At 31.5% G+C, this 27824-nt stretch overlaps 1 protein-coding gene across 7 annotated transcripts in view; it reads left to right on the top strand.

Annotated features, from left to right (window-relative positions):
- Window positions 1–2728: 2728 nt before the first annotated feature.
- LOC114329566 (branched-chain-amino-acid aminotransferase, cytosolic) overlaps window positions 2729–27824 on the top strand; it is a 201529-nt gene continuing 176433 nt past the window's right edge. Inside the window, exons 1-2 of one of the 7 annotated variants that reach the window (XM_050648477.1) lie at window positions 2731–2962; window positions 12218–12331. In XM_050648477.1, the coding sequence (XP_050504434.1) occupies window positions 12308–12331 (24 nt within the window). In that variant the 5' untranslated portion in view covers window positions 2731–2962; window positions 12218–12307. Of the gene's footprint in view, window positions 3077–4829; window positions 4944–8677; window positions 8836–12217; window positions 12332–14027; window positions 14182–18846; window positions 18944–20332; window positions 20407–27824 lie in introns of those variants that run through there. The other 6 variants (XM_050648478.1, XM_050648471.1, XM_050648486.1 and 3 more) reach the window with 6 other exon arrangements.

Genomic DNA, 27824 nt, shown 5'->3' with positions numbered 1-27824 from the left:
TTTCCTTCGTTTTTTGATTATAACTTTAAAAGTATTCATTTCCGAGAAAAGTTGTACTGACATAAAAGTTGCTTAATTCAATTTACTACAACATAGAATTGGTTAAAACTTTAAAAAATGGTCACCCTAGTTGCAAAATAGCAATAATTGCGAAAAAACCATACAAAAACAAGTATTCGCATTTTACATTTTTCAACCATTTATGCTACACTTAGGACCTTCATATTTCACCCAGAAAAACTTTATGATACAGTAAAACAATACTGTAAACATTAAGATCGGTTCAATAGATTTTGCAAAATAAATTTTGCAATACAGCTTTCGCAAAAAAAATTCATTTTTTCAAAATGTTACAGGACTGAAAATAAAGCAGATAGCAAGTTGAATTTTTTTTTGCTTATAGAAGTGTACTGTATCTTTCATTTGCAATTTTCAAAATTAAAATCGATTAATTACCACGGCGTCAGAAAATTTTTGAAATAAACAATAATTTTTGGTGCTACGCGCAGGACAGCGGTGTTCGATTCACACAGGTTGATTTCCCCCAAAATTTCTTCCAATCTTTATCTAATATATTATTTTCTTACTCTATATTTTGTTGTATTTTAATTTTTTAATTCCACAAAAATCAAACTAATTTTATTATTGTTTGTGAAATATTGTTTAAACAATTGCATATGTTTAAAAATAATAAACTTTTATTATTTAAGTTAAAATATATGAACAAAGAAAGTTTTTGCTAATAAAAGTGTTATTTCAAAGGATAGAGTATGTGTTTTTATTTTGCAATAAACAAATTTATTTATTTATATCGAAATGTCATAAAAATTAAAATGTATCAATCATTATCAAAGGTCATTGGAATGCCCAATCATAGCAACCTATCCGCTGTCCTGCGCGTAGCACCAATAATTAATGTTTATTTAAAAAAATTCCTGACGCCGTGGTGTTAAGCGATTTTAATTTTGCAAAATTGAAAATGAAAGGTACAGTGCACTTCTATATGCAAAAAAATTTTCAACTTGCTATCTGCTTTATTTTCAGTCCTGTAACATTTTGAAAAAATGCATTTTTTTACGAAAGCTGGATTGCAAAATTTATTTTGCAAAATCTATTGAACCGATCTTGATGAAATTTACAGTATTGTTTTACTGTATCATAAAATTTTTCAGTGTGAAATATGAAGGTCCTAAGTGTAGCATAAATGGTTGAAAAACGTAAAATGCGAATACTTGTTTTTGTATGTTTTTTCACAATTATTGCTATTTTGCAACAAGGGTGACTATTTCTTAAATTTTTAACCAATTCTATATTGTAGGAAATTTAATTACGCAACTTTTAGGTTAGTACAACTTTTCTCGGAAATGAATACTTTTAAAGTTATAATCAAAAAACCAAGAAAAAAATCGAATTTTTCCTTAATTTTTTGACATTTTGATTATTTAAACAATGTTCCGGACCTTTTTGAGAGGGAGGATAACTCAAATATTATTATTTGATTTATTTTCAAGCAATTTCTGCAAAAAAATTTGAGTCACCTCTCAACGTCCAAATGTACTAATATTTTTACAGATGCGCCCTGGTCTATTAGGAAAACCCGCATTTTCCGAAGAAAATTTTCGTCGAAGCAATTCGTGAAAAACAGATCTCCACGCAAAATTTAATTGCGGTGAATTTTTATTTGGGTGTTTTTGTTGTAAAGTTAAAATCTTCGGAGTTATAGAGCAATAATTGAAAAAAATACGATTTGTCGGCGCCATTTTGTTTATAAAAAAAGTAGCACACTATCTGCGGACTTTGCATACCTATATTATTAATATATAGGATCTTATAATTCCATTCCAGCAATAAAATTGCTGGTAAATAACTTTTCGATGAATTTTGCTAATTAGCCCAGAGTAAAGACCATATCGAAGCTGAGACTCGAACAAAGAAAAATTTGTTATTTTAGAAGATGCTCAATAGAAGAGTTCCTTTAGAAGAGTTTCTTTAGAAGAGTTCCTTTGAAACAGATCGTATAGCATAGCAGGCTGAGGCGAGTTTCTTACTTAACAAATGGATATGAAGGGACCATTTGAGGTGGCTGTCTAAAAAGAATACCAAGAAATTCTACAGATTCAACGGTAGAGTTTTGGCTGTTATTCACAAGCAGGAGTTGAAGAGCACCTTTATAGGATAATGCTACTGTCTTATCCACGTTAAAGGAGAGTAAATTAGAGTCAGACCAGGTTTTTATCGTAAGAAGATAAGAAGTTATAGTTGCATGAAGAGTTGCTCCAAGTGATACTGGTATCATCAGCAAAAAGAAAAAAGATTCCATCGATTTTTAAATTAGTGATGCCATGACAGGATAAATAAAACGGTCTCAATACAAGAAGAAAAAAATGTTTAGCAATGGAGATAAATCAATATTAGCAAAACATGATAGAGAATAGAAGCTGTGTTTCTATATTAATATAATTCTGTCATAACATGCAATACGTGCCTGCTAACTACACATAGTTCCCAGAACTGATTAACTAAAAGAACGCCAATAAAAACCAAATTAGTATTAAATGGTGTGACATTTCTTGTTCCTACTGAGAATAATAGCAAAGCAAAGACCTGCGGTGCGAGATACTCCTTAACGACGATAAGGATAATGTATCGGAAAGGTCGTGATCCCCCATTATCATATTTCAACATTAAACAGTTTCACATCGAAATAAACTCAAGCCCGAATAACAATACCAATACTTACGATTGCTATTCTACGTCCTCGAGCTTTTACCATTTCCAGTTGCATCACACGATCTACTCGCTGGTGTTTTGAAAAAAAAAGATAACATCCAGTACGCTTTGAACAATATCTATATAAATCCAAGCCGGACTATAGGCGGCAGTACTATTTCAAAATCAACTTGAGAGATAAACGGACTATTTTTACTTAAGTAATTGTTTCGTTGGTGCGAAGACAGTTTAGGCAGTTTGAAGAAGATACTAAGTAGTGTTATCAAAAAAGTGACTATTTTTAGTGTTTTATCGTATTTTACCATTAGCAAATTTGAAAAACATGGCCGTTATTTCATCAAAACAGGTAAAAGATACACTTCTTTTTGTTGTTTAATTAGTTACGTCAAAACTACAATATTTTATAAAAACTTAAAAAATTTTAATTATTTTTCAATATTTTCAATATCTTTTTGATCTTTTTATTAGTTTAATAAGCCCTTACCTGTCCAATCTTCTAACTTACGCTCCATTCTAATTTTAAAAATACTAGTAGATTTATTTACTCTTTTTTATTGATATTGAAGTATATTTTGAGGTAGGTAGGTACATCTGATAAGGGAAAAATAATAATTTAATTCAAATGAGGTACAGCGGATGCCAAAATGCTTGAGAAGAAAAATTTAATTTAATAATATTTATTATTTACTTATACTATAAGATGTTTATTTATATGATAATGGCTGTTTAATTTCATACAATTTACATTATTGAATATCTTTTATACCTAGTATGCTGTATAGCGCCACTTGAAGTATAATTATTGTATCTACAAAGTTCCTAGAACTCAATCAAAAGCGTTTCTGCAAATATTTCCTGAAGATGTCCTGTTAGTCTTTAGAGTTTCCGGCGTAAATTATATGTTCCATTTTTTTAATAACAAAATAAAAAAAAATAAAAGTAAAGTTGACTATGACAGTCAGTATGTAATAATGTCTCTAAAGCGATGATGCCAAAAAATAGGATATCTTTAAAAGTTATTACTTTCTTCATATTAGGAAGTAGGAAGTAACAAGTCAGTAGTAGCCCGAAGGCATGAGTATAAACCTTTCATTTTGATCCTTCTTGATTTGAATTATGCGAGGGATCAGCCCGCTTTTGCTGTATTTGGTGTTCACTTCCTTCAAAGGTTGTTGCGTGTTTTTGCTCGATTACCTGTTTTTATTTTCCTTCCTCAGTTTGGAATATTCATTCTTTTGATGTTTATAACCAGGTTGCTCTTGTTCCTAAATTCAATAAAGGCATAGGTCCAAAAATTACTCTGTTAATTAGTTGTCCATGGGGTATAAGTTGGCATCAGAATGTGGATTTAGGCTAACGATCATAAATTTGGTCTTTTTCATATTAAATTCAGACCCGTTTTCCTTCCCACTTCGCTGACATATTTCAGAGAAATGGCAGTTCATTTCAGTCATCGCATAAAATTATAGTGTCACCTGCATATCTGATATTATTGGTCAGTTCCCCGTTTACTTTTATGCCACAAGCTTATTCTTCTAGAACTTCGTTAAACATTTTGTCAGCGTAATAACACAATTAAAAACTACTGATCTCACTTACCTACATTTCTTCGCGTTCTATTTGGCATTTTTTACTTGCATAATTGTCGACTTTTACATTTACCTTCTTTGATAGAATGTCCAATATAAATTTTTTATTACTTGTATCTCTTGATGATCAACTACAATTTTTTGTAATATTTCATTTAGCTTGTCGAAAACGTTTTCACAATCTATAATCTATGAAACTTACATATGTAGATGTCCTTTCGTTGATCTCGGCACTTCTGAAAGAGTATATTATGTCCAAAAAAGCTTCTCGTGTCCCAAAGGGGTTACGGAATGTAAACTGTGTATCGTCTTATTATTTCCAGTTGCATCACACGATCTACTCGCTGGTGTTTTGAAAAAAAAAAGATAATATCCTGTACGCTTTGAACAATGTAAATCCAAGCCGGACTATATTCAAAATCGGCAGTAGTACTATTTCAAAATCAACTTGAGTGATAAACGGACTCTTTTTATTTAAGTAATTGTTTCGTTAGTGCGAAGACAGTTTAGGCAGTTTGAAGAAGATACCCAGTAGTGTTATCAAAAAAGTGACTATTTTTAGTGTTTTATCGTATTTTACCATTAGCAAATTTGAAAAACATGGCCGTTATTTCATCAAAACAGGTAAAATATACACTTCTTCTTGTTGTTTAATTAGTTACGTCAAAACTACAATATTTTATAAAAATTTAAGGAATTTTAATTATTTTTCAATATTTTCAATATCTTTTTGATCTTTTTATTAGTTTAATAAGCCCTTACCTGTCCAATCTTGTAACTTACGCTCCATTCTAATTTTAAAAATATTAGTATGTAGATTTATTTACTCTTTTTTATTGAAGTATATTTTGAGGTAGGTACATCTGACAAGGGAAAAATAATAATTTAATTCAAATGAGGTACAGCGGATGCCAAAATGCTTGAGAAGAAAAATTTAATTTAATAATATTTATTATTTACTTATACTATCAGATGTTTATTTATATGATAATGGCTGTTTAATTTCATACAATTTACATTATTGAATATCTTTTATACCTAGTATGCTGTATAGCGCCACTTGAAGTATAATTATTGTATCTACAAAGTTCCTAGAACTAAATCAAAAGCGTTCCTGAAGATGTCCTGTTAGTCTTTAGAGTTTCCGGCGTAAATTATATGTTTCATTTTTTTAATAACAAAATAAAAAAAATAAAAGTAAAGTTGACTATGACAGTATGTAATAATGTCTCTAAAGCGATGAGGCCAAAAAATAGGATATCTTTAAAAGTTATCACTTTCTTCATATTAGGAAGTAGGAAGTAACAAGTCAGTAGTAGAGCGAAGGCATGAGTATAAACCTTTCATTTTGATCTTTCTTGATTTGAATTATGCGAGGGATTAGCCCGCTTTTGCTGTATTTGGTGTTCACTTCCTTCAAAGGTTGTTGCGTGTTTTTGCTCAATTACCTGTTTTTATTTTCCTTTCTCAGTTTGGAATATTCATTCCTTTGATGTTTATAATCAGGTTGCCCTTGTCCTAAATTCAATAAAAGCATAGGTACAAAAATTATTCTTTTAATTAGTTGGCATCAGAATGTGGATTTAGGCTAACGATCATAAATTTGGTCTTTTTCATATTAAATTCAGACCCATTTTCCTTCCCACTTCGCTGACACATTTCAGAGAAACGGCAGTTTAATTCAGTCATCGCATAAAATTATAGTGTCACCTGCATATCTGATATTATTGCTCAGTTCCCCGTTTACTTTTATGCCACAAGCTTATTCTTCTAAAACTTGGTTAAACATTTTGTCAGCGTAATGACACAATTAAAAACTACTGATTGTACTGATGTCACTTACCTACATTTCTTCGCGTTCTATTTGGCATTTTTTACTTGCATAATTGTCGACTTTTACATTTACCTTCTTTGATAGAATGTCCAATATAAATTTTTTATTACTTGTATCTTTCGATTGTCAACTACAATTTTTTGTAATATTTCATTTGGCTTGTCGAAAACGTTTTCACAATCTATAATCTATGAAACTTACATAATATGTAGATGTCCTTTCGTTGATCTCTGCACTTCTGAAAGAGTATATTAAGATGAGTTCGGAAATAAGATAACTCGTGAGATTAAAAAACAGAAAGATCTGGACAAGAAAATATCGGTCAAAATCTAGATATCATGAATTCCGCCATGGTCACCATAGCAAACGAAGTTTTGAAACCAGAAAAAGACCCAATAAAGAAAAAGGATTGGATGACCGATAAAATACTAGACCTTATTCAACAAAGAAGAAATTGGAAAAACAAAGACAAGATTCGGTATAGAGAGATATATCGACAAATAAGATACGAGGTTAAGCGAGCAAAAGAGGACTGGATGGAACAAAGATGTCGTGAAATGGAAGAGCTACAAAGAAAACATGACGAGTTTAATATACATAAAAAGCTTAAAGAAATTACCTACACTCAGAGAAAAAGAACTCCTCACTTTATGAGAAACTCCAAAGGTAAAATAATTCTCGACTTGGATGAAAAAAAGGAAGAATGGACTAACTATATAAAAGAGCTCTTCCTGGATACGAGGCCACCACTTAACACCACAAAGTATAAGAATACTGGTCCTAGTATTTTAAAAGCGGAAGTAGAGAAAGCCATCAAACAGAGCAAAAATGGGAAATCTCCAGGCCCTGACCAAATACCATCAGACTGGCTCAAACTTCTGGATGACGACAATGTCTCACAACTAACAAACATTTACAACCATATATACGAGACTGGCATGATGCCACAGATATGGTTAGAGTCTACATTTATTCCACTCCCAAAAAAGCCTAATACATCATCATGTAAAGACTTTGGACTAATTAGTCTCATGAGCCACTCTCTCAAGCTACTTCTTAAGATAATTCTTAATAGAATCAAGCAGAAATGTGAAGAGACAATGGGAAATAAACAATTCGGTTTCAGAGAAGGATTGGGAACAAGGGAAGCTTTGTTCTCAATGTTAACATTACTTCAACGATCATGGTACAGAAACCAATTTACGTCTGCTTTATAGATTTTGAGAAGGCGTTTGATAGAGTTCAACATAATAGGTTGTTTGAATATCTAGAAATGATTGGAATAGACGATAAAGATCTGAGACTTTTACAACATCTATATTGGAATCAAGAAGCTTCTATTCTGGTAGACGGCAAAGAAACAGACAAAATTTGCATTCAAAGAGGTGTCAGACAGGGTTGTGTGTTATCCCCAACTTTGTTTAACGTATACTCAGAAATAATTTTTAATGAAGCCTTGGAAGGACAATGTGGAGTTCGAATCGGGGGAGAAACTATTAACAACATCAGATATGCAGACGACACCGCGATCATGGCTGAAAATATCGAAGATCTTCAATTCCTTATAGATCGAGTCACTAGAGAATGCTCCAATAACGGACTTAACATAAATGCAACAAAGACAAAGTTACTTGTGGTTAGTAAACAAGACGTCGGCCCTATGCAACTAATTGTCAATGATGAATCAATAACAAAAGTTAACCATTTTAAATACCTAGGATGTTGGATAAACGAGACACTAAATCCGGATGAAGAAATTAAAACTCGTATAGAAATTGCAAGAGGAGCATTTATGAAACTTAGATCTATTCTGAGCAACTCTCAGCTGAACTTACAACTAAGAATCAATTCCTAAAATGTTATGTGTATCCTGTATTACTATATGGATGTGAAACCTGGATCATGAAGGTTAACATGATGAACAAATTAGAAGCCTTTGAGATGTGGTCGTATCGTAGAATGCTCAGAATATCTTGGGTTCAACGCATTTCAAACAGAGAAGTCTTAAACAGAGTAGGTCAAGGCGAAGGTGACTTAATGAAGATGATAAAAAAGAGAAAACTTGAATATCTGGGGCATATAATGAGAGGTAGCAGATACAGGATGCTGCAGTTAATACTCAATGGAAAGATCGACGGAAAAAGAGGAATTGGTCGAAAGAAATATTCATGGCTCCGAAACCTTCGTCAATGGACTGGCTTATCAGCAGATCAATTGTTACATGCCGCACAAGATCGAGAACGATATCGGCAAATTGTTATGGAAGCTACCCACGCCTAAAAATTTGGGCACGGTACTTAAAGAAGAAGAAGATATTAAGTCCAAAAAAGCTTCTCGTGTCCCAAAGGGGTTACGGAATGTAAACTGTGTATCGTCTTATTATTTCCAGTTGCATCACACGATCTACTCGCTGGTGTTTTGAAAAAAAAAAAGATAACATCCTGTACTCTTTGAACAATGTAAATCCAAGCCGGACTATAGGCGGCAGTACTATTTCAAAATCAACTTGAGAGATAAACGGACTATTTATATTTAAGTAATTGTTTCGTTGGTGCGAAGACAGTTAAGGCAGTTTGAAGAAGATACTAAGTAGTGTTATCAAAAAAGTGACTATTTTTAGTGTTTTATCTCTTTTTACCATTAGCAAATTTGTAAAACATGGCCGTTATTTCATCAAAACAGGTAAAATATGCACTTCTTCTTGTTGTTTAATTAGTTACGTCAAAACTACAATATTTTATAAAAATTTAAGGAATTTTAATTGTTTCTTAATATGTTCAATATCTTTTTGATCTTTTCATTACATTAATAAGCCCTTACCTGTCCAATCTTCTAACTTAGGCTCCATTCTAATTCTTACTAGAAGTGGTCTATACAATTTAATTCTTTTAAAAATATTAGTAGATTTATTTACTCTTTTTTATTGAAGTATATTTTGAGATAGTAGGTAGGTACATCTGACAAGGGAAAAATAATAATTTAATTCAAAGGAGGTACAGCGGATGCCAAAATGCATGAGAAGAAAAATTTAATTTAATAATATTTATTATTTACTTATACTATCAGATGTTTATTTATATGATAATGGCTGTTTAATTTCATACAATTTACATTATTGAATATCTTTTATACCTAGTATGCTGTATATCGCCACTTGAAGTATAATTATTTAGTCCAGAGAAATAAGATTTTTCTCGTGACACATCCCCCTCCAGGCCGAAACCAAATTCTTTGAGTAGTATGGACATCTATATTAATAACCTATATGTTTCCTGCAGCCGATTTTGATGATGTACATAGTTATAACCAAATGAAGATCAAAAACCGGTTAATTTTCGTTTTTTTCGTCTATAACCAAAAAGTTAAGCATTTTAAACAAATTTGAGAGTAAGAAACTCATAAATCGTCTAAAAAATTTCAATATGGCGTTCGCTGAATATGTCTATCCTTATTGGTTGCTCAGAAAAGGGAAAAATAAACCATACATTTTGAGTTTTTATAAATATTCATAACTTATGTAAAAATTAACTTAGAACCTTCTTATTACACGAATTGCTGAGACTTCTGGTGCTTATTTTATATTTTAAATTTCAAAGCAATTGGTCAAATAGTTTAGAAGTTATTTAATTTGTTTATCCCAAATTCATTTTTTTTGCAACACTATGGGCCGGTTGTTCGAACGCTAATCAAGAAGTTGATTATAATTAAGTTCCCTTAACAACCATCAAATAACAACACCCCTCATTCGTACGTCAATCAGTTGATTGTAATCAATTATGTTAATTATCATTATGATAATTAACATAATTGATTGATTAATTATTAATTAACATAACAGTTATGAACATAATTGATTAATAAATCTCATAATTGTAATCAATTATGTTTTCAGCAACCCAAACAAAGTTGACATTGACAGTTGGTGACAGTAATTAAATATTTGATAATGATCAGTTGATTCCATTTTTGATTAGCTTTCGAACAACCGGCCCTTAAGGTCAGAAAATTATCAGGTTACAGTAAGACTTCTGACAGTTTATGGAAGAAGAACATTTATACTATTGACTTAATTAAAAAAAATGACAAAAGTAATTTTAAACAGTGTAACATTATTTTGTAAAAACACGTCGATTTTTTGCTTAGGTACTTATAAACAATTAGAATAACTTTTTAACCGTTACCTGTAGAAAAATTATTTTTTCATATTTGGAAAGAATGCATTTATATACACATTTAGAAAGAAAAACAATTGTCCTAGGGCAATTAGGGACGAAATTAGCCCCCCCTTTTTTTAATTCACATGTTTTTGCAAAATAATTTTGCAGTATTTACAATTATTTTTTTTTCATTTTTTTTAAATTAATAGTATAAATCTTCTTCTTTCATAAACTATCCAAAGTATTAGTGTAACTTCATCATTTTCTGACTTATAGCATTGCAAAAAAAATTAATTTGGGATAAACAAATTAAATATCTTTTAAACTATTTGACCAATTACTTTGAAATTTAGGGTATAATTTAAGCACCAGAAGTCTCAGCATTCCGTGTAATAAGAACGTTCTAAGTTAATTTTTACATAGGTTATGAATATTTATAAAAACTCAAAATTTATGATTTATTTTGCAATTTTATAAGCAACCAATAAGGATAGACATATTCAGCGAACGCCATGTTGAAGCTTTTTATATGATTTATGAGTTTCTCGCTCTCAAATTTGTTTAAAATACTTAACTTTTTGGTTATAGACCAAAAAAGCGAAAATTTACCGTTTTTTGATCTTCATTTGTTTATAACTATGTATATCATCAAAATCGGCTGCAGGAAACATATAGGTTATTAATATAGATGTCCATACTACTCAAAAAATTTGGTTTCGGCCTGGAGGGGGATGTGTCACCAACAGGATATTTTTTTTCCTTATTTCTCTGAACTAATTGTATCTACAAAGTTTCTAGAACTGATCAAAAGCGTGTCTGAAAATATTTCCTGAAGATGTTCTGTTAGTCTTTAGAGTGTCCGGCGTAAATTATGTGTTTCATTTTTTTAATAACAAAATAAAAAAATATGTATGTAATAATGTCTCTAAAGCGATGAGGCCAAAAATAGGATATCTTTAAAAGTTATTACTTTCCTCATATTAGGAAGTAGGAAGCCCGAAGTATAACGCCAGTAGTAGCCCGAAGGCATGAGTATAAACCTTTCATTTTGATCCTTCTTGATTTGAATAATTATGCGAGGGATCAGCACGCTTTTGCTGTATTTGGTGTTCACTTCCTTCAAAGGTTGTTGCGTGTTTTTGCTCGATTACCTGTTTTTATTTTCCTTTCTCAGTTTGGAATATTCATTCCTTTGATGGTTATAACCAGGTTGCCCTTGTCCTAAATTCAATAAAGGCATAGGTCCAAAAATTACTCTTTTAATTAGTTGTCCATGGGGTATAAGTTGTCATCAGGATGTGGATTTTATGCCACAAGCTTATTCTTCTAGAACTTCGTTAAACATTTTGTCAGCGTAATGACACAATTAAAAACTACTGATCTCACTTACCTACATTTCTTCGCGTTCTATTTGGCACTTTTTACTTGCATAATTGTAGACTTTTACATTTACCTTCTTTGATAGAATGTCCAATATAAATTTTTTATTACTTGTATCTCTTGATTATCAACTACAATTTTTTGTAATATTTCATTTAGCTTGTCGAAAACGTTTTCACAATCTATAATCTATGAAACTTACATATTATGTAGATGTCCTTTCGTTGATCTCTGCACTTCTGAAAGAGTATATTAAGTCCAAAAAAGCTTCTCGTGTCCCAAAGGGGTTACGGAATGTAAACTGTGTATCGTTTTATTATTTCCAGTTGCATCACACGATCTACTCGCTGGTGTTTTGAAAAAGAAAGATAATATCCTTTACGCTTTGAACAATGTAAATCCAAGCAAGCCGGACTATATTCAAAATCGGCAGTAGTACTATGTATTTCAAAATCAACTTGAGAGATAAACGGACTATTTATATTTAAGTAACTGTTTCGTGTTTCGTTAGTGCGAAGACAGTTTAGGCAGTTTGAAGAAGATACCCAGTAGTGTTATCAAAAAAGTGACTATTTTTAGTGTTTTATCGTATTTTACCATTAGCAAATTTGAAAAACATGGCCGTTATTTCATCAAAACAGGTAAAATATACACTTCTTCTTGTTGTTTAATTAGTTACGTCAAAACTACAATATTTTATAAAAACAAGGAATTTTAATTATTTTTCAATATTTTCAATATCTTTTTGATCTTTTTATTAGTTTAATAAGCCCTTACCTGTCCAATCTTCTAACTTACGCTCCATTCTAATTTTAAAAATATTAGTAGATTTATTTACTCTTTTTTATTGATATTGAAGTATATTTTGAGGTAGGTAGGTACATCTGACAAGGGAAAAATAATAATTTAATTCAAATGAGGTACAGAGGATGCAAAAATGCTTGAGAAGAAAAATTTAATTTAATAATATTTATTATTTACTTATACTATAAGATGTTTATTTATATGATAATGGCTGTTTAATTTCATACAATTTACATTATTGAATATCTTTTATACCTAGTATGCTGTATAGCGCCACTTGAAGTATAATTATTGTATCTACAAAGTTCCTAGAACTCAATCAAAAGCGTTTCTGCAAATATTTCCTGAAGATGTCCTGTTAGTCTTTAGAGTTTCCGGCGTAAATTATATGTTCCATTTTTTTAATAACAAAATAAAAAAAAATAAAAGTAAAGTTGACTATGACAGTCAGTATGTAATAATGTCTCTAAAGCGATGATGCCAAAAAATAGGATATCTTTAAAAGTTAATACTTTCCTCATATTAGGAAGTAGGAAGCCCGAAGTAAAACGGCAGTACCTAGTAGCCCGAAGGCATGAGTATAAACCTTTCATATTTTGATCTTTCTTGATTTGAATTATGCGAAAGATCAGCCCGCTTTTGCTCTATTTGGTGTTCTCTTCCTTCAAAGGTTGATGCTTGTTTTTTCTCGATTACCTGTTTTTATTTTCCTTCCTCAGTTTGAAATATTCATTCCTTTGATGGTTGCCCTTGTCCTAAATTCAATAAAGGCATAGGTCCAAAAATTACTCTTTTAATTAGTTGGCATCAGAATGTGGATTTAGGCTAACGATCATAAATTTGGTCTTTTTCATATTAAATTCAGACCCATTTTCCTTCCCACTTCGCTGACACATTTCAGAGAAATGGCAGTTTAGTTCAGTCATCGCATAAAATTATAGTGTCACCTGCATATCTGATATTATTGCTCAGTTCCCCGTTTACTTTTATGCCACAAGCTTATTCTTCTAGAACTTCGTTAAACATTTTTTCAGCGTAATGACACAATTAAAAACTACTGATTGTACTGATGTCACTTACCTACATTTCTTCGCGTTCTATTTGGCATTTTTTACTTGCATAACTGTCGACTTTTACATTTACCTTCTTTGATAGAATGTTCAATATAAATTTTTTATTACTTGTATCTCTCGATTGTCAACTACAATTTTTTGTAATATTTCATTTGGCTTCTCGAAAACGTTTTCACAATCTATAATCTATGAATCTTACATATATGTAGATGTCCTTTCGTTGATCTCTGCACTTCTGAAAGAGTATATTAAGTCCAAAAAAGCTTCTCGTGTCCTAAAGGGGTTACGGAATGTAAACTGTGTATCGTCTTATTATTTCCAGTTGCATCACACGATCTACTCGCTGGTGTTTTGAAAAAAAAAAGATAATATCCTGTACTCTTTGAACAATATAAATCCAAGCCGGACTATAGGCGGCAGTACTATTTCAAAATCAACTTGAGAGATAAACGGACTATTTATATTTAAGTAATTGTTTCATTAGTGCGAAGACAGTTTAGGCAGTTTGAAGAAGATACCCAGTAGTGTTATCAAAAAAGTGACTATTTTTAGTATTTTATCGCTTTTTACCATTAGCAAATTTGTAAAACATGGCCGTTATTTCATCAAAACAGGTAAAATATACACTTCTTCTTGTTGTTTAATTAGTTACGTCAAAACTACAATATTTTATAAAAATTTAAGGAATTTTAATTGTTTCTCAATATTTTCAATATCTTTTTGATCTTTTTATTACATTAATAAGCCCTTACCTGTCCAATCTTCTAACTTAGGCTCCATTCTAATTCTTACTACAAGTGAAGTCTATACAATTTAATTCTTTTAAAAATATTAGTAGATTTATTTACTCTTTTTTATTGAAGTACATTTTGAGATAGTAGGTAGGTACATCTGACAAGGGAAAAATAATAATTTAATTCAAAGGAGGTACAGCGGATGCCAAAATGCATGAGAAGAAAAATTTAATTTAATAATATTTACTATTTACTTATACTATCAGATGTTTATATGATAATGGCTGTTTAATTTCATACAATTTACATTATTGAATATCTTTTATACCTAGTATTCTGTATGGCGCCATTTGAAGTATAATTATTGTGTCTACAAAGTTCCTAGAACTCATCAAAAGCGTGTCTGAAAATATTTCCTGAAGATGTCCTGTTAGCCTTTAGAGTTTCCGGCGTAAATTATATGTTTCTTTTTTTAATAACAAAATAAAAAAAAATAAAAGTAAAGTTGACTATGACAGTCAGTATGTAATAATGTCTCTAAAGCGACGAGGCCAAAAAATACGATATATTAGGAAGTTTAGGTAAATACATTACAAGTTATTACTTTCCATTAGGGAAGTAGGAAGCCCGAAGTAAAACGCTAGTAGGAGCCCGAAGGCATGAGTATAAAACCATTCATTTTGATCTTTCTTGATTTCAATTATGCGAGGGATCAGTGCGCTTTTGCTGTATTTGGTGTTCTCTTCCTTCAAAGGTTGATGCGTGTTTTTGCTCGATTACCTGTTTTTATTTTCCTTCCTCAGTTTGGAATATTCATTCTTTTGATGTTTATAACCAGGTTGCCCTTGTCCTAAATTCAATAAAGGCATAGGTTCAAAAATTACTCTTTTAATTAGTTGTCCATGGGGTATAAGTTGGCATCAGAATGTGGATTTAGGCTAACGTTTAGGCCCGTTTTCCTTCCCACTTCGCATAAAAATTATAGTGTCACCTGCATATCTGATATTATTGCTCAGTTCCCCGTTTACTTTTATGCCACAAGCTTATTCTTCTAGAACTTCGTTAAACATTTTGTCAGCGTAATGACACAATTAAAAACTACTGATGTCACTTATAGGGCAGTCAATGAGAGCAAGAACAGGTTATTACCTCCGAATTCTATCCTACAGACTCATAAACAAACAAAGAGAAAATCGTTCCTTCTTCAATCTTCTAGATATAACACAAAAAGATATATGGTAGGTAAAAAGAGTTTGTTTTTTTGGTGCATGCTCAAATCAGTGTATTCAACTTGAAATAACAGAGAAATGGTCGATTTTAGGTGTATAATGTTACCAATACCTTTTATTGTGCTTGAAAAGTCCTTTCAAATAAGCAATATTAAATGTCGATTACATTCAAACTAAGCGAGATATGCTGCAAAAAATTGATGACTAACGAATTTTAAGAAAAAAATTGATAAGTATATTTAATTCCTCATCCACAAGAATTTAAATGCATCGTTTTCCTTCTACAATACATTTTACTACAGTGTTATTTTTATGGTCAAAAAGTTGAGCGGGTTTAAAATGAATGGTTTTTGAAAAAAATAAGATCAAATTATAGAGCGCATATTTAAATTTTCTTAAAAATCTTCCTTTTCCTCCATGTAACTTGAAAATGATAAAAGATACTGTTACAAAAATAAAATCAAAATGTTTATCTAGAAGAAACCTACATTTTTGTATGGTATCTTTTTTTTGGCATCTCTTATCATTTTCGAGTTACATGGAGAAATAGGAAGATTTTTAAGAAAATTTAAAAATACGCTCAATAATTTGATCTTATTTTTTTTCAAAAACCATTCATTTCAAACCCGACCAACTTTTTAAACATAAAAAGAACACTATAGTAAAATGTATTGTAGAAGGAAAACGATGCAATTAAATTCTTGTGGATGAGGGGTTAAATATACTTCTCATTTTTTTCTTAAAATACGTTAGTCATCAAATTTTTTACAGTTTATTTCGCATAGTTTGAATGTAATCGACATTTGATATTGCTTATTTTAAAGGTATTTTCAAGCACAACAAAAGTTATTGGTAGCATTATACACCTAAAATCGACCGTTTCTCTGTTATTTCAAGTTAAATACACTGATTTGAGCATGCACCAAGAAAATCAGGTTTCCTTCTCTTACCTTATCTCTTTTTGTGTTATAACTAGAAGATTCATAAAGGAAAGAATCTCTTTGGTATTGTATAAGCTACAAAAATGTTTTATGTGTTTTTGAAGTTATACTTCTTTACGGGCGTAATGACGGTGAAATTTTATATGGGAAAACCTAGCGACCGGGCGCATGCGCATTATAACTTTGTTCTGATTGGATGTTCAAATGACATGACAAAAATTATCCAATATGGCAGCTGTGGCATAGCTGTGGCACAGCTGTGGGACTGTGTTTGGTTATAATGTATGCTTGTTGCGTTTTAAAATTTGTAGGAAGAGAAACAACAAACAAAAAGTTAGTTAATGGTTATACTGCCTTTTTAAATAGTTGTCATATTATATTTTTGGACTTATTTACATAGAAGAGATGATTGTTGCATGCCAATGTGAAAGCTCATCAAACTGTGCCTAGTATGAGTGCCGCAGATCTCGCTTATTCAAAGCTAAAGAATCTTTCACTGGTAAGTGTTTTATAAATAGTTGATCAAATTTTGTTATGATATTTGAACATAGCCACTTTGCACGACGCAAGTGATTGCGAAATTTATTAGTCGTTATACGGGCTCCGATACCTACCTTGAACCTACCAAAATACATAAGTAGTATGTAATACTTTTTTTTACATAATTTGATTACCATCAAAATTTCTATCAATATTCACCTAATATATTGTCTTCTTACCCTATGTTTTGTTGTATTTTTTCAATTCTAAATCATTTCAATTCAAAATCAAAATAATTTGATTTACATAAGTTAAAAATGTCAAAAGGTTAATCTGTTTAGTTAGACGATCTTCGCACATAATGACAAGCTGTCTCTGTGGTGCAGTTTTAATGCGGGTGAATCCCAATACAACGCAAATACCAGCCGCGTGGTAAGTTGGTTCGAATCCCAATAGAAACTTTTATTTTTTTATTTTTTTTTATACATTTTATGATTGTAAGTATATTTATTATATAATTTTATTTTCAGAAAATACGTATTTAGTTAAAAAATTTTCCGACAATTAATGTTCAGAAATCATTTGTGGCATTTTTAATGTGTTTGTGTGTGTTTTATTTTTTTATTATTTTAATTTTTGGCACTGTTTTAATAAAAATGTTTGAGAAGTATTAAGTATAAATTAATTTAATATTTAAATAAAATATAAATAAAAAGTATATTAATTTCGTTTATAATCATATAATCATATAATCATATAATAGAAGTATAACTTCTTACGTGCGTACAAAGTACACACACATTCTTTTTTTTTAGTTAGATGCATAGTTTTTAAGGTATTCGCAAAAACCCTTTGAAAAGGTGTTATGTTTCAATGAAAATGGTCAATTTTTAACCAGGAATAACTCAAAAAGTATTGGGTTTTCGAAAAAAAATTATAGAACAGTTTTTGCTTAGTATTAGGTTCTCTAGCAACTTCCGTAGTTATTTAAGCAAAAAAAATTTCCACCCCCGAGAAGGGGTGGGAACCGCCCCCAAGACAAAAGCACACATCGGCATAGGGTAGACTTTGTTTCTTGGGCTATTCCCTACTTACTGTGAAAAAATCACGTAGATCGATATAGTAGGATGGAATTCGGAGCCACATACCCTCATTGACTGCCCTATTATAATCGGTTCGCTAAACTCAGACACAACTGGCTAATGATTTTAGTCCGTAATTTTTTTGTTTTTGGCCAATTTTGCCAAAATTGGCAAAATTAGTAACTATTTAGTAATTATTAATTATTTCGTAATTATTTTTTTGGCAATTTTAACAAATTGGCAAAATTACTTACTAAAATCACTAGCCAGTTGTGTCTGAGTTTAGCGAACCGACTATACCTACATTTCTTCGCGTTCTATTGTCATTTTTACGATTTATTGTCTTCGATTTTTACATTTACCTTCTTTGATAGAATGTCCAATATAAATTTTTTATTACTTGTATCTCTCGATTATTAACTACAATTTTTTGTAATATTTCATTTAGCTTGTCGAAAACGTTTTCACAATCTATAATCTATATCTATATCTATAAAACATACATAGATGTCCTTTCGTTGATCTCTGCACTTCTGAAAGAGTATATTAAGTCCAAAAAAGCTTCTCATGTCCCAAAGGTGTTACGGAATCTAAACTGTGTATCGTCTTATTATTTCTAGTTGCATCACACGATCTACTCGCTGGTGTTTAAAAAAAAAGATAACATCCAGTACGCTTTGAACAATAAAATCCAAGCCTGACTAGGCGGCAGTACTATTTCAAAATCAACTTGAGAGATAAACGGACTCTTTTTCTTTAAGTAATTATTGTTTCGTTGGTGCGAAGACAGTTTAGGCAATTTGAAGAAGATACCCAGTAGTGTTATCAAAAAAGTGACTATTTTTAGTGTTTTATCGCTTTTTACCATTAGCAAATTTTGAAAAACATGGCAGTTATTTCATCAAAACAGGTAAAATATACCTACATTATATTTACTACTTTTTCCTCTTGTTCAATTAGTTACGTAGAAACTACAATATAAAAATTTAAGGAATTTTAATTGTTTTTCAATATTTACAATAATTAAGTCTTCTAATTATTAGTCAAAGTGAAGCTTTGGCAATTAAATTCTTTAAAAAATATTGGTAGCTTAAGTTATTCTTTTTGTATCGAAACTATATTTTGAAATACATCTGACAAGAGAAAAATATTGATTTAATTCCAAGGAGGTACAGTGGATGCCAAAATGTACATTTAATTGAAAGAAAATGTTTGAAAGAAAGTATTTGTTTACTTATACTATCAGATGTTTATTTATATGATACTGGCTGTTTAATTTCATACAATTTACTAATATATTCATACACTGAACTTCATACAATTTACTATATAATTCGCTAATAGTATACTTACCATATAACGAATGCTACTTGGTGTATAAAATTGTATCCACAAACCTAGGAACTGAACAAAAACATATCTGAAAATATTTCCTGGAGTTGTTCTATTAGTGTCTAATTAGCTCTAGTTTCCTGCCGTAAATTACTTTTTCAATTAGTTATCCATGGGGTATAAAATTGCATCAGAATGTGGATTTAGGCTAAAAATCTTAAATTTGGTCTTATTCATATTCTATTCAAATCCGTTTTCCTTCCTACTTCGCTCCTTCGCTGACACATTTCAGCGAAATAGCCAGTTCAGTTCAGTTATCACATCAAATTTTATAGTGTGACCTGCATACCTGATTGTAATTGTTCAGTTCCCCTGCCCCGGTTACTTGCTAAAAGCTTAAAAGTATTCTAGACAGCTTTGTAAAAGTAGTAGTGGCAGGTAGAAAAAAATACCTTCGCGTTCTATTTGGCAATTTGTACTTGCAAAGTATTGTCAACATTTACATTATTTACTTTCTTTGATATATCCAATATAAATTTTTTATTACTTGTATATCTCGATTGTTAACTCCGTCTTTTTGTAATATTTCACTTAGCTTAGCATGTCGAAAACCTTTTCATAATCTATGAAACATCCATATACGTCTCTTCGTTGATCTCTGCACTTCTAAAGGTGTAATTAAGTCCAAAAAAGCTTCTCGTTTCCCAAAAGGGAAACCAAAATTGTGTATCATATTGCAATTTCCAGTTGTATCATACTACCTACTCGCTGGTGTTTTGAAAAAAGATAACATCCAGTACGCTTTGAACAATAAATCCAATCCGGACTATAGGCGGCAGTACTATTTCAAAATCAACTTGAGAGATAACTGGACTCTTTTTATTTAAGTAATAATTATTATTTCGTTGGTGCGAAGACAGTTTAGGCAGTTTGAAGAAGATACCCAGTAGTGTTTCAAAAAAGTGAATATTTTTAGTGCTTTATCGCTTTTTTACTATATTAGCAAATTTGAAAAACATGGCAGTTATTTCATCAAAACAGGTAAAATATACAGTATTTTTACTAATTATTCTTCTTATTTAATTAGTGACGTCAAAACTAAAATAATATACAAAAATTCTAAGACTTCTAATTGTTTTTCAATATTTACAACTTCTTTTTTATTTTTTTATTAGTTTAATAAGCCCTTACCTGTTCAATCTTCAACTCTTAGACTCCATCTTAATTGTTACTAAAAGTGAAGGCTTTACAATTTAATTCATTTAAAAATATTAGTAGATTCATTTATGCCTGGTGGCACCAACAAATCTTAAGCTCCAGCTTAGCCCAGCTCTAATTATAGATAGAGCCGATTTAAGTCTCACTTACGTTGCACCATAATTTTTTATTCTTATCTATACAATCCATGTGGCAATCAAAAACGAGTCTGAACATATTTCTAGACCCTGTCTAGACCAGGGGTGGGCAAACTTCTTTTAGTAAGGGCCACAAAATATTTTGGTCTATTACCAAGGGCCGCAATATTTGTTACTTTAACATGTTTGAATTTTTAAATTTTTACTAATTTTGGTTAAGGGTTGGGGCATGGTTTGAAATCAACATTTCAAGCACCTTTTTTTGAATTTTTTTTGAAATAATGGTAAACTTATTTTATTTTTAAATTAAGTAAGCATATTCAGTACAATTCAAAGATTATTCAAAAAACATTCAAGACCAAATTTTGAAAAAGAGGCCAACGGTGGCAAGTTTTTACAGGCAGCTCCAAAAAATGGATTTTACAGTAGAACTCGCCAATGGATCATATGAAACAAAAAATTCAAAAATATTTTATTAATTTATGAGTTTCTCGAGGTAACGCTGTTGAGTTTTTTTAGTTTTAACGATTTTTGAGTTTTTTATATCACTCAAAATACAAGTCAAAATAAAGACATTTTTGTAAAAAAGGGTGAAAATCAACATATTTATTATTGTTAACCAAAACATATCTCGACAGAGTTACCTCACGAAATGTCTAAAGAAAATCTATGAAAAATTTCAGGTGTATCTGTCAATAAGTAGTTTTTGAGTTACAATGTCCACCTGAAAAAAGCTGTTTTGTGAAAAACGCATTTGGTTTGACAACTTTTATTTCAATTTTTTTTGTCTGTCAAATCGTAAAGTGATGCACGCTGGAATAAGTTTTTGAATCGCAGAGTAATTTACAAAAGAGACGGGAACAGCTGTTGAACGTTTATCACTATTCTCAAGCTACTGCAAAGCGAGTCGAAGGTAGGGATATTAATCATGCGTTACTTCCGGTAATTTTACTCCAGTCAAGCTGAAAATCTTAGAGAGTATTCTTGAAGTTTATTCATTTATTTATTTATTTATTTATGTACTTTCATTTAAAATAATAAAAAAATCAAAAATTTCAAATTTTTAAAACCGTACCCGTCCCCCCTAAACAGCATTCGCACTTAATTAAGCACATGGTATTTCCCTTAAATACATAATATATGTGTATCTATATATTTATTTATTTTTATTTTATCTATGAACCTATTTCTTTTTTCCCTAATATTGTTCTGAAGCTATTTCCTTGTGACATCTTATGCAATTTATTATTTTATTTGGGAATAAGCCACAATTTAAGTTTGAAATTAAATTTATTTGACGTTTCGATTTCCAGTTCGGAAATCGTTATCAAAATACAAAACATTATTAAATTAAGCATTTACTTAATTAGTTTAATTTATTAATGTTTTGTATTTTGATAACGATTTCCGAACTGGAAATGGAAACGCAAAATATATTTAATTTCAAACTTAAATTGTGGCTTATTCCCAAATAAAATAGTAAATTCTATGTTCACATTGCTATTAGTTACTTAAATATTTGAAGGGAAATTCCGTGCTTAAATAGATGTAAACACGCATCATACGTAATATGCAACACGCGTCATTTAAATCAAAATAAACAAAGTTATAAATTTGAAAAATCTTAGATTCCCTTCATTGTTTTTGTTTTCTATAAAAGAATTAAATAATATAAAAATATGCACGATGATTTAATCCTATTGAACGAATAATTATTAACAATATTAGTTATAATTGAAATGACGTTCTCGTTGACTACTTCCAAAACATTTTTGCACAATACCTGCTCATGGATTAAGCAGTGAAAAATAATAACTGATGTTCTGAAAATTGTTCATGGACGTAATCTTTAAGTTTTCCCAACATTACAATATTTGCTCCTCTTAAATTTGGTGCTCCGTCAGTTGTTACACTTACTAGGTGGTTACAGCGTTAATTTAAAATTTTCCAAACAGTTCCAGACTACTTCAAAAATATCGTTTCCATTAATTTGTTGGATTTCATTCAGGGAGCCGACAAAACTCTGCCGGAAACCCAAATAATTGCCCGCGTTATGTTGAAAATTTGCGGAAAAATCTCCGCTGCGAAAGTGTTAATTAATAGCTTCATTATCTATATTTATTTATTAATATTAGCAATAATTAAACAAAATCGTTAAATGAAAATAATTTACTTCTTTTCCGCGGGCCGCAAAAAAATGTATAAAGGGCCGCATGCGACCCGAGGGTCGCACTTTGCCCACCCCTGGTCTAAACTTTCCGGGATAAATTATATTTTTTTTAATAAAAAAATAAAAGTAAAGTTGAATATGACAGTCAGTATGTAATAATGTCTTTAAAGCGGCAAGACCAGAATGCAGAATATCTTTAAAATTATCAGTTTCCTCATAACGTATGTCCTAAATGTTTTGGCACAAAATGTTTATCGGATTCTTTTTTTTTTATTAATTAGTTTATTTAAACACTAAATAGTTATCATAAATTACAACTCGATACTTATCTAAACTATACTACTTCTTAAATTATGCGGAATCGCCCATTCTCCTCAACTAGACGCAAATTTCTTCGAAGGTCTCTCATCAGGTCCTGGACGGAATTCAGATCAATTTTTTAGTTTTTCGTAAATTCGCTGTCTTAATTGTTCTTCATCTTGGGCTTCCCAGCCTCCATGATAAATGAGTGAATGAAATTCTATGAGAGATAAACGGATTTTTTTTATTTAAGTAATTGTTTCGTTGGTGCGAAGACAGACTTTAGGCAGTTTCAACAAGATACCCAGTAGTGTTATCAAAAAAGTGACTATTTTTAGTGTTTTATCGCTTTTTACAATTACTAATTTTGAATAACGGCCAAATATGGCCGTCAAAACAGGTAAAATATACAGTATTTTTACTATTTCTTGTTCTTGTCTAATTAGTTACATAAAAACTAAAATAATTTATAAAAATTTAATGACTTCTAATTATTTTTCAATATTTACAACTTCGTTTAAATCTTTTTATTAGTTTACTAAGCCCTTACCTGTTTTATTTTTAACTTTTATCTTTTATGCTTCATCCTAAGTCTCCTCATTTTTACTAAAAGTGAGGTTTTCACAATTAAATTATTTTAAAAATATTGGTATGGTATGTTAAACAGTAAATGGCTGAGTTCAATTAGTTACCACTATAAACATCCTGGATTAACCGATAATAGTATAAAAGCCCCGGTTTCAGGTAAAATTTATTTCAGGCTTTATTATGGGAGTACCGTCTAGTCAGTGTTAATTGTCAAAAGACCAACTCTGCCTACCTCGGTTGCTTATCGCTCCGGGTGGGTCTTAACAATGGGCCAGGTCAGATAAATTTAATAATATTTACGACCGCACTAATTGAACTCAACCATTTACTGTTGAACAAACCATAGATTCATTTATTCTTTTTATATTCTTCTTCCTTAAGTGCCTTCTCGTCAATGGAGGTTGGCTACTATAATAATTATAAACTCTTAAATTATTATAAACTCTTGTCTGTCTTCAGCTGTTCTTATTAACTGTTCAAAATGCAACCCTGTTCATTGTCGGAGTTTCGTAGCCACGATAGTCTTTTCCTTCCAGTCCTCTCTTTCCCTCGATTTTTCCTTTCACTATTAGTTGAGCATATTGGTACTTATTGTTTCTCAGTATGTGGCCCAGGTACCATATTTTTCTAACTTTCACTGTGGTAAAAAGTTCTCGTTCTTTGCCTATTCTAACCACTTAACCAGCACTTCTTGTTGATGATCCTCCGGTAGTGCCACATTTCAAAGGCCTCCAATTGATTTACTCTTTCCATCTTGTGGTCCAAGAGCTGTGAGACATTTTTGAGTAGGTATTTTAGGCAACCTGAAATTTTTTTCAGGTGACTCTTCCATGATAGCCTAATACAAAAATGCTGGTCTGGCTGGAGGGTAGCGGTTATTTTCCCCAAAAATCCCCCCAAAGTTAAAAAAAAGGGTAAACATTGTTATTGCAAAAAATATCATTGGCGTGACTTTAAACTAAATTTAAATATTCAAATATAAAGAAAATAAACAGGCCAGGCGATTTCAGGGCAATTTTAACTCTGCAAGATACTTGCATGGGCGCTCCAGGATTATTTTCAGAGGGTGCATCTGAACTTCAGAAGATTTCATCTGAAGCTGTATATACTATTCACGAGTATAAAATATACAACTATACATGCATAGCTATGTACATTCCTTACGGGCAGGGAGGTGCAATTGTTATTTTGACAGGGTATTTTTTAATATTAAAAATAAATGTTCTAAAAAAGACAGGTTTTTGTTGGTGAAATTTTCCAACTGCCAGGTGATTAAACAAATTACGCGTTCATGTAAATGAAAAGCACTATAGGTAAGCAGCAGTGCGAGAAAGAGCGTATACCGATAGCTGTTTGCGTCCTATATTGTAGCTGAGCGAGTCCGTTCGCTCGAGAAAAATCATGTGACCTGGCGATACCCATGTTGTTGTGCCTCGAAACGTTAGAGTAATTATTATATATTATAGTTTTTTAAATAACTTTTTAATAATTAAAGGAAAATAATACGTACTATACAATATATTTTTCGATAACACCACATCTCAAAAATGCCAAGTCTTTTTTCAGATGCCCCCGTGATTGTTCAGGCTTCGACTCCGTATAAAAGGACAGAGAATACGTAGCAACTCAATTAATTAATCACTAATTAATTTTTAATTAATTCTAAATATATATTACAACTATTTACAAATCATGTGGAAGAGGAATCTGAGTCTCGCGGGGAGTCTGACGAAGAAGAGAATGAATATTTAAGCTTAGATGAGGAGTTTGCAGAAGAAGTACAAGATTCGGACACATAATTTATACTGTTTTATACTGTTCCACCTATATATTTATAATAATAAATTTGTCTTTTTCTTTCATATATTTGCAAAATCTATTGTGTAGTACGTATTATTTTCCTTTAATTAATAAAAAGTTACCTAAGAAACTATAATATATAATAATTACTCTAACGTTTCGAGGCACAACACCATGGGTATCGCCAGGTCACATGATTTTTCTCGAGCGAACGGACTCGCTCAGCTACAATATAGGACGCAAACAGCTATCGGTATACGCTCTTTCTCACACTGCTGCTTACCTATAGTGCTTTTCATTTACATGCACGCGCAATTTGTTTAATCACCTGGCAGTTGAAAAATTTCACCAAAAAAAAACCTGTCTTTTTAGAACATTTATTTTTAATATTAAAAAATACCCTGTCAAAATAACAATTGCACCTCCCTGTCCGTGAGGAATGTACATAGCTATGCATGTATAGTTGTAAATTTTATACTCGTGAATAGTATGTACAGATTCAGATGAAATCTTCTGAAGTTCAGATGCACCCCCTGAAAATAATCCTGGGGCGCCCATGCAAGTATCTTGCAGAGTTAAAATCACCCTCAAATCGCCTGGCCTCTTTATTTTCTTTATATTTGAATATTTAAATTTAGTTTAAAGTCACGCCAATGATATTTTTTGTAATAACAATGTTTACCATTTTTTTAACTTTGGGGGGATTTTTGGGGAAAATAACCGCTATCCTCTAGCCAGACCGGCATTTTTGTATTAGGCTATCATGGAAGAGTCACCTGAAAAAATTTCAGGTTGCCTAAAATACCTACTCAAAAATGTCTCACAGCTATTATGCTATTTCCCTCGATCTTTCTTGAGCATATTGGAGTATGTGGATTAGGTATGACATTTTTCTAACTTTTACTCAGGGCCGTAACTACCATTGGGGCAACCGGGGCAGTGCCCCGGGGCCCCCTGCCAAGGGGGGCCCCGCAGGTGCCCCTTTTTTGGCCGTGCATAGAGTTTAACGAGGAAAATAAAAATATGTTTTTTAAAAGCCGATCCCAACGAAATATTTTCAAATGACACAATTTTAAAAAAACCTTACAGGGGCACCCTAGAACTGAACATTAAGTTTTAATTTTTCACTGGAGAAATTAGTATTTTGGACTAAAGTGCAATTGGAACAGAACCCTTAGAAGGGGCCCCTGAGGCATGAGCTGAGCTGTGGCTCCCTAGACCTTAACATAAAAATTTAAATTAATACTTAGGAAATTAGTTATTTCGGCGTAATAAAACCTAAAATGCCATTGGAAGAGGGGCCGGGCTAAGCTGGGGCCCCCGAGACCTTTCGTAAAGATATAAATTATTACTGAGGAACTTATTTATTTTAGTGAAATAACAACTAAAATGCAACAGGAATAGTGGCCTCCGGTCCCAGCTACTTTGTCTTAACCAATTTACCCCAGACCACATCTTGGTACGTGAACGGAACCACATGGTACCACATATTGAAAAGGAAGGTAAGGGTAAGATGGAATGAGCACATTGGAATCAGCTCTACCAGTACCATAGCATAATAAATCTAACAGCAGTGACGTAATTCGCATTCGAGAGTGTCACTGCTGAAGGTACCGGATCTCGTTTTCTAATATCCTCGTCAAATAGGATTCTGCTCTCATTAGAGCTGTATACAATTACTTCTCGACGGTCTCCTCCTTTTTGACATTTTCCTATCTCCGTCAATTTTTCTTCCACTTTTTCCATATCGAATTTTTCTTTCACCTTTTCAATTTTCTGTATCTCCTCTTCTCCTCAGCAATCTGATTTACCTCTTCCTGCATTTTCTCTAAATAAACCTTCATATCTTCATATTTGTCCATTCGGTTTTGAAGTTTCAAGAAATTTTCTTTTTATTGTTTCATTATATTATCTCATTTTGTTTTACTATCTGTTCATTTTGTTGTTTTTCTTTTAAATTTTTTAAAGCGAATAAAAACTAAGGTGATTTAATTTTTTTTTGTGTTGGCCAACTAAAATGGCAATATGTAGGTTCAAGAAACTTCAGTCATAGAATCCATTAAAATGCGTATTCAAGGTGTTAAATATCAAACGTTTTTCCGGACCCCGCCTTCCGCTGGGGGATAGCCCCCAAGGGAAAAGCAGGGGGCTCCAAAACACCTTTGCTCCGGGGTCCCTAACATCGTAGTTACGGCCCTGTTTGTATTAAAAAGTTCTCGTTCTTTGCCTATTCTATGCAGCACTTC

The sequence above is a fragment of the Diabrotica virgifera genome, chromosome 1 (assembly GCF_917563875.1).
Source record: "Diabrotica virgifera virgifera chromosome 1, PGI_DIABVI_V3a".
NCBI classification, from domain to species: domain Eukaryota; kingdom Metazoa; phylum Arthropoda; class Insecta; order Coleoptera; family Chrysomelidae; genus Diabrotica; species Diabrotica virgifera.
This window is presented reverse-complemented; position numbering and strand designations above follow the sequence as displayed.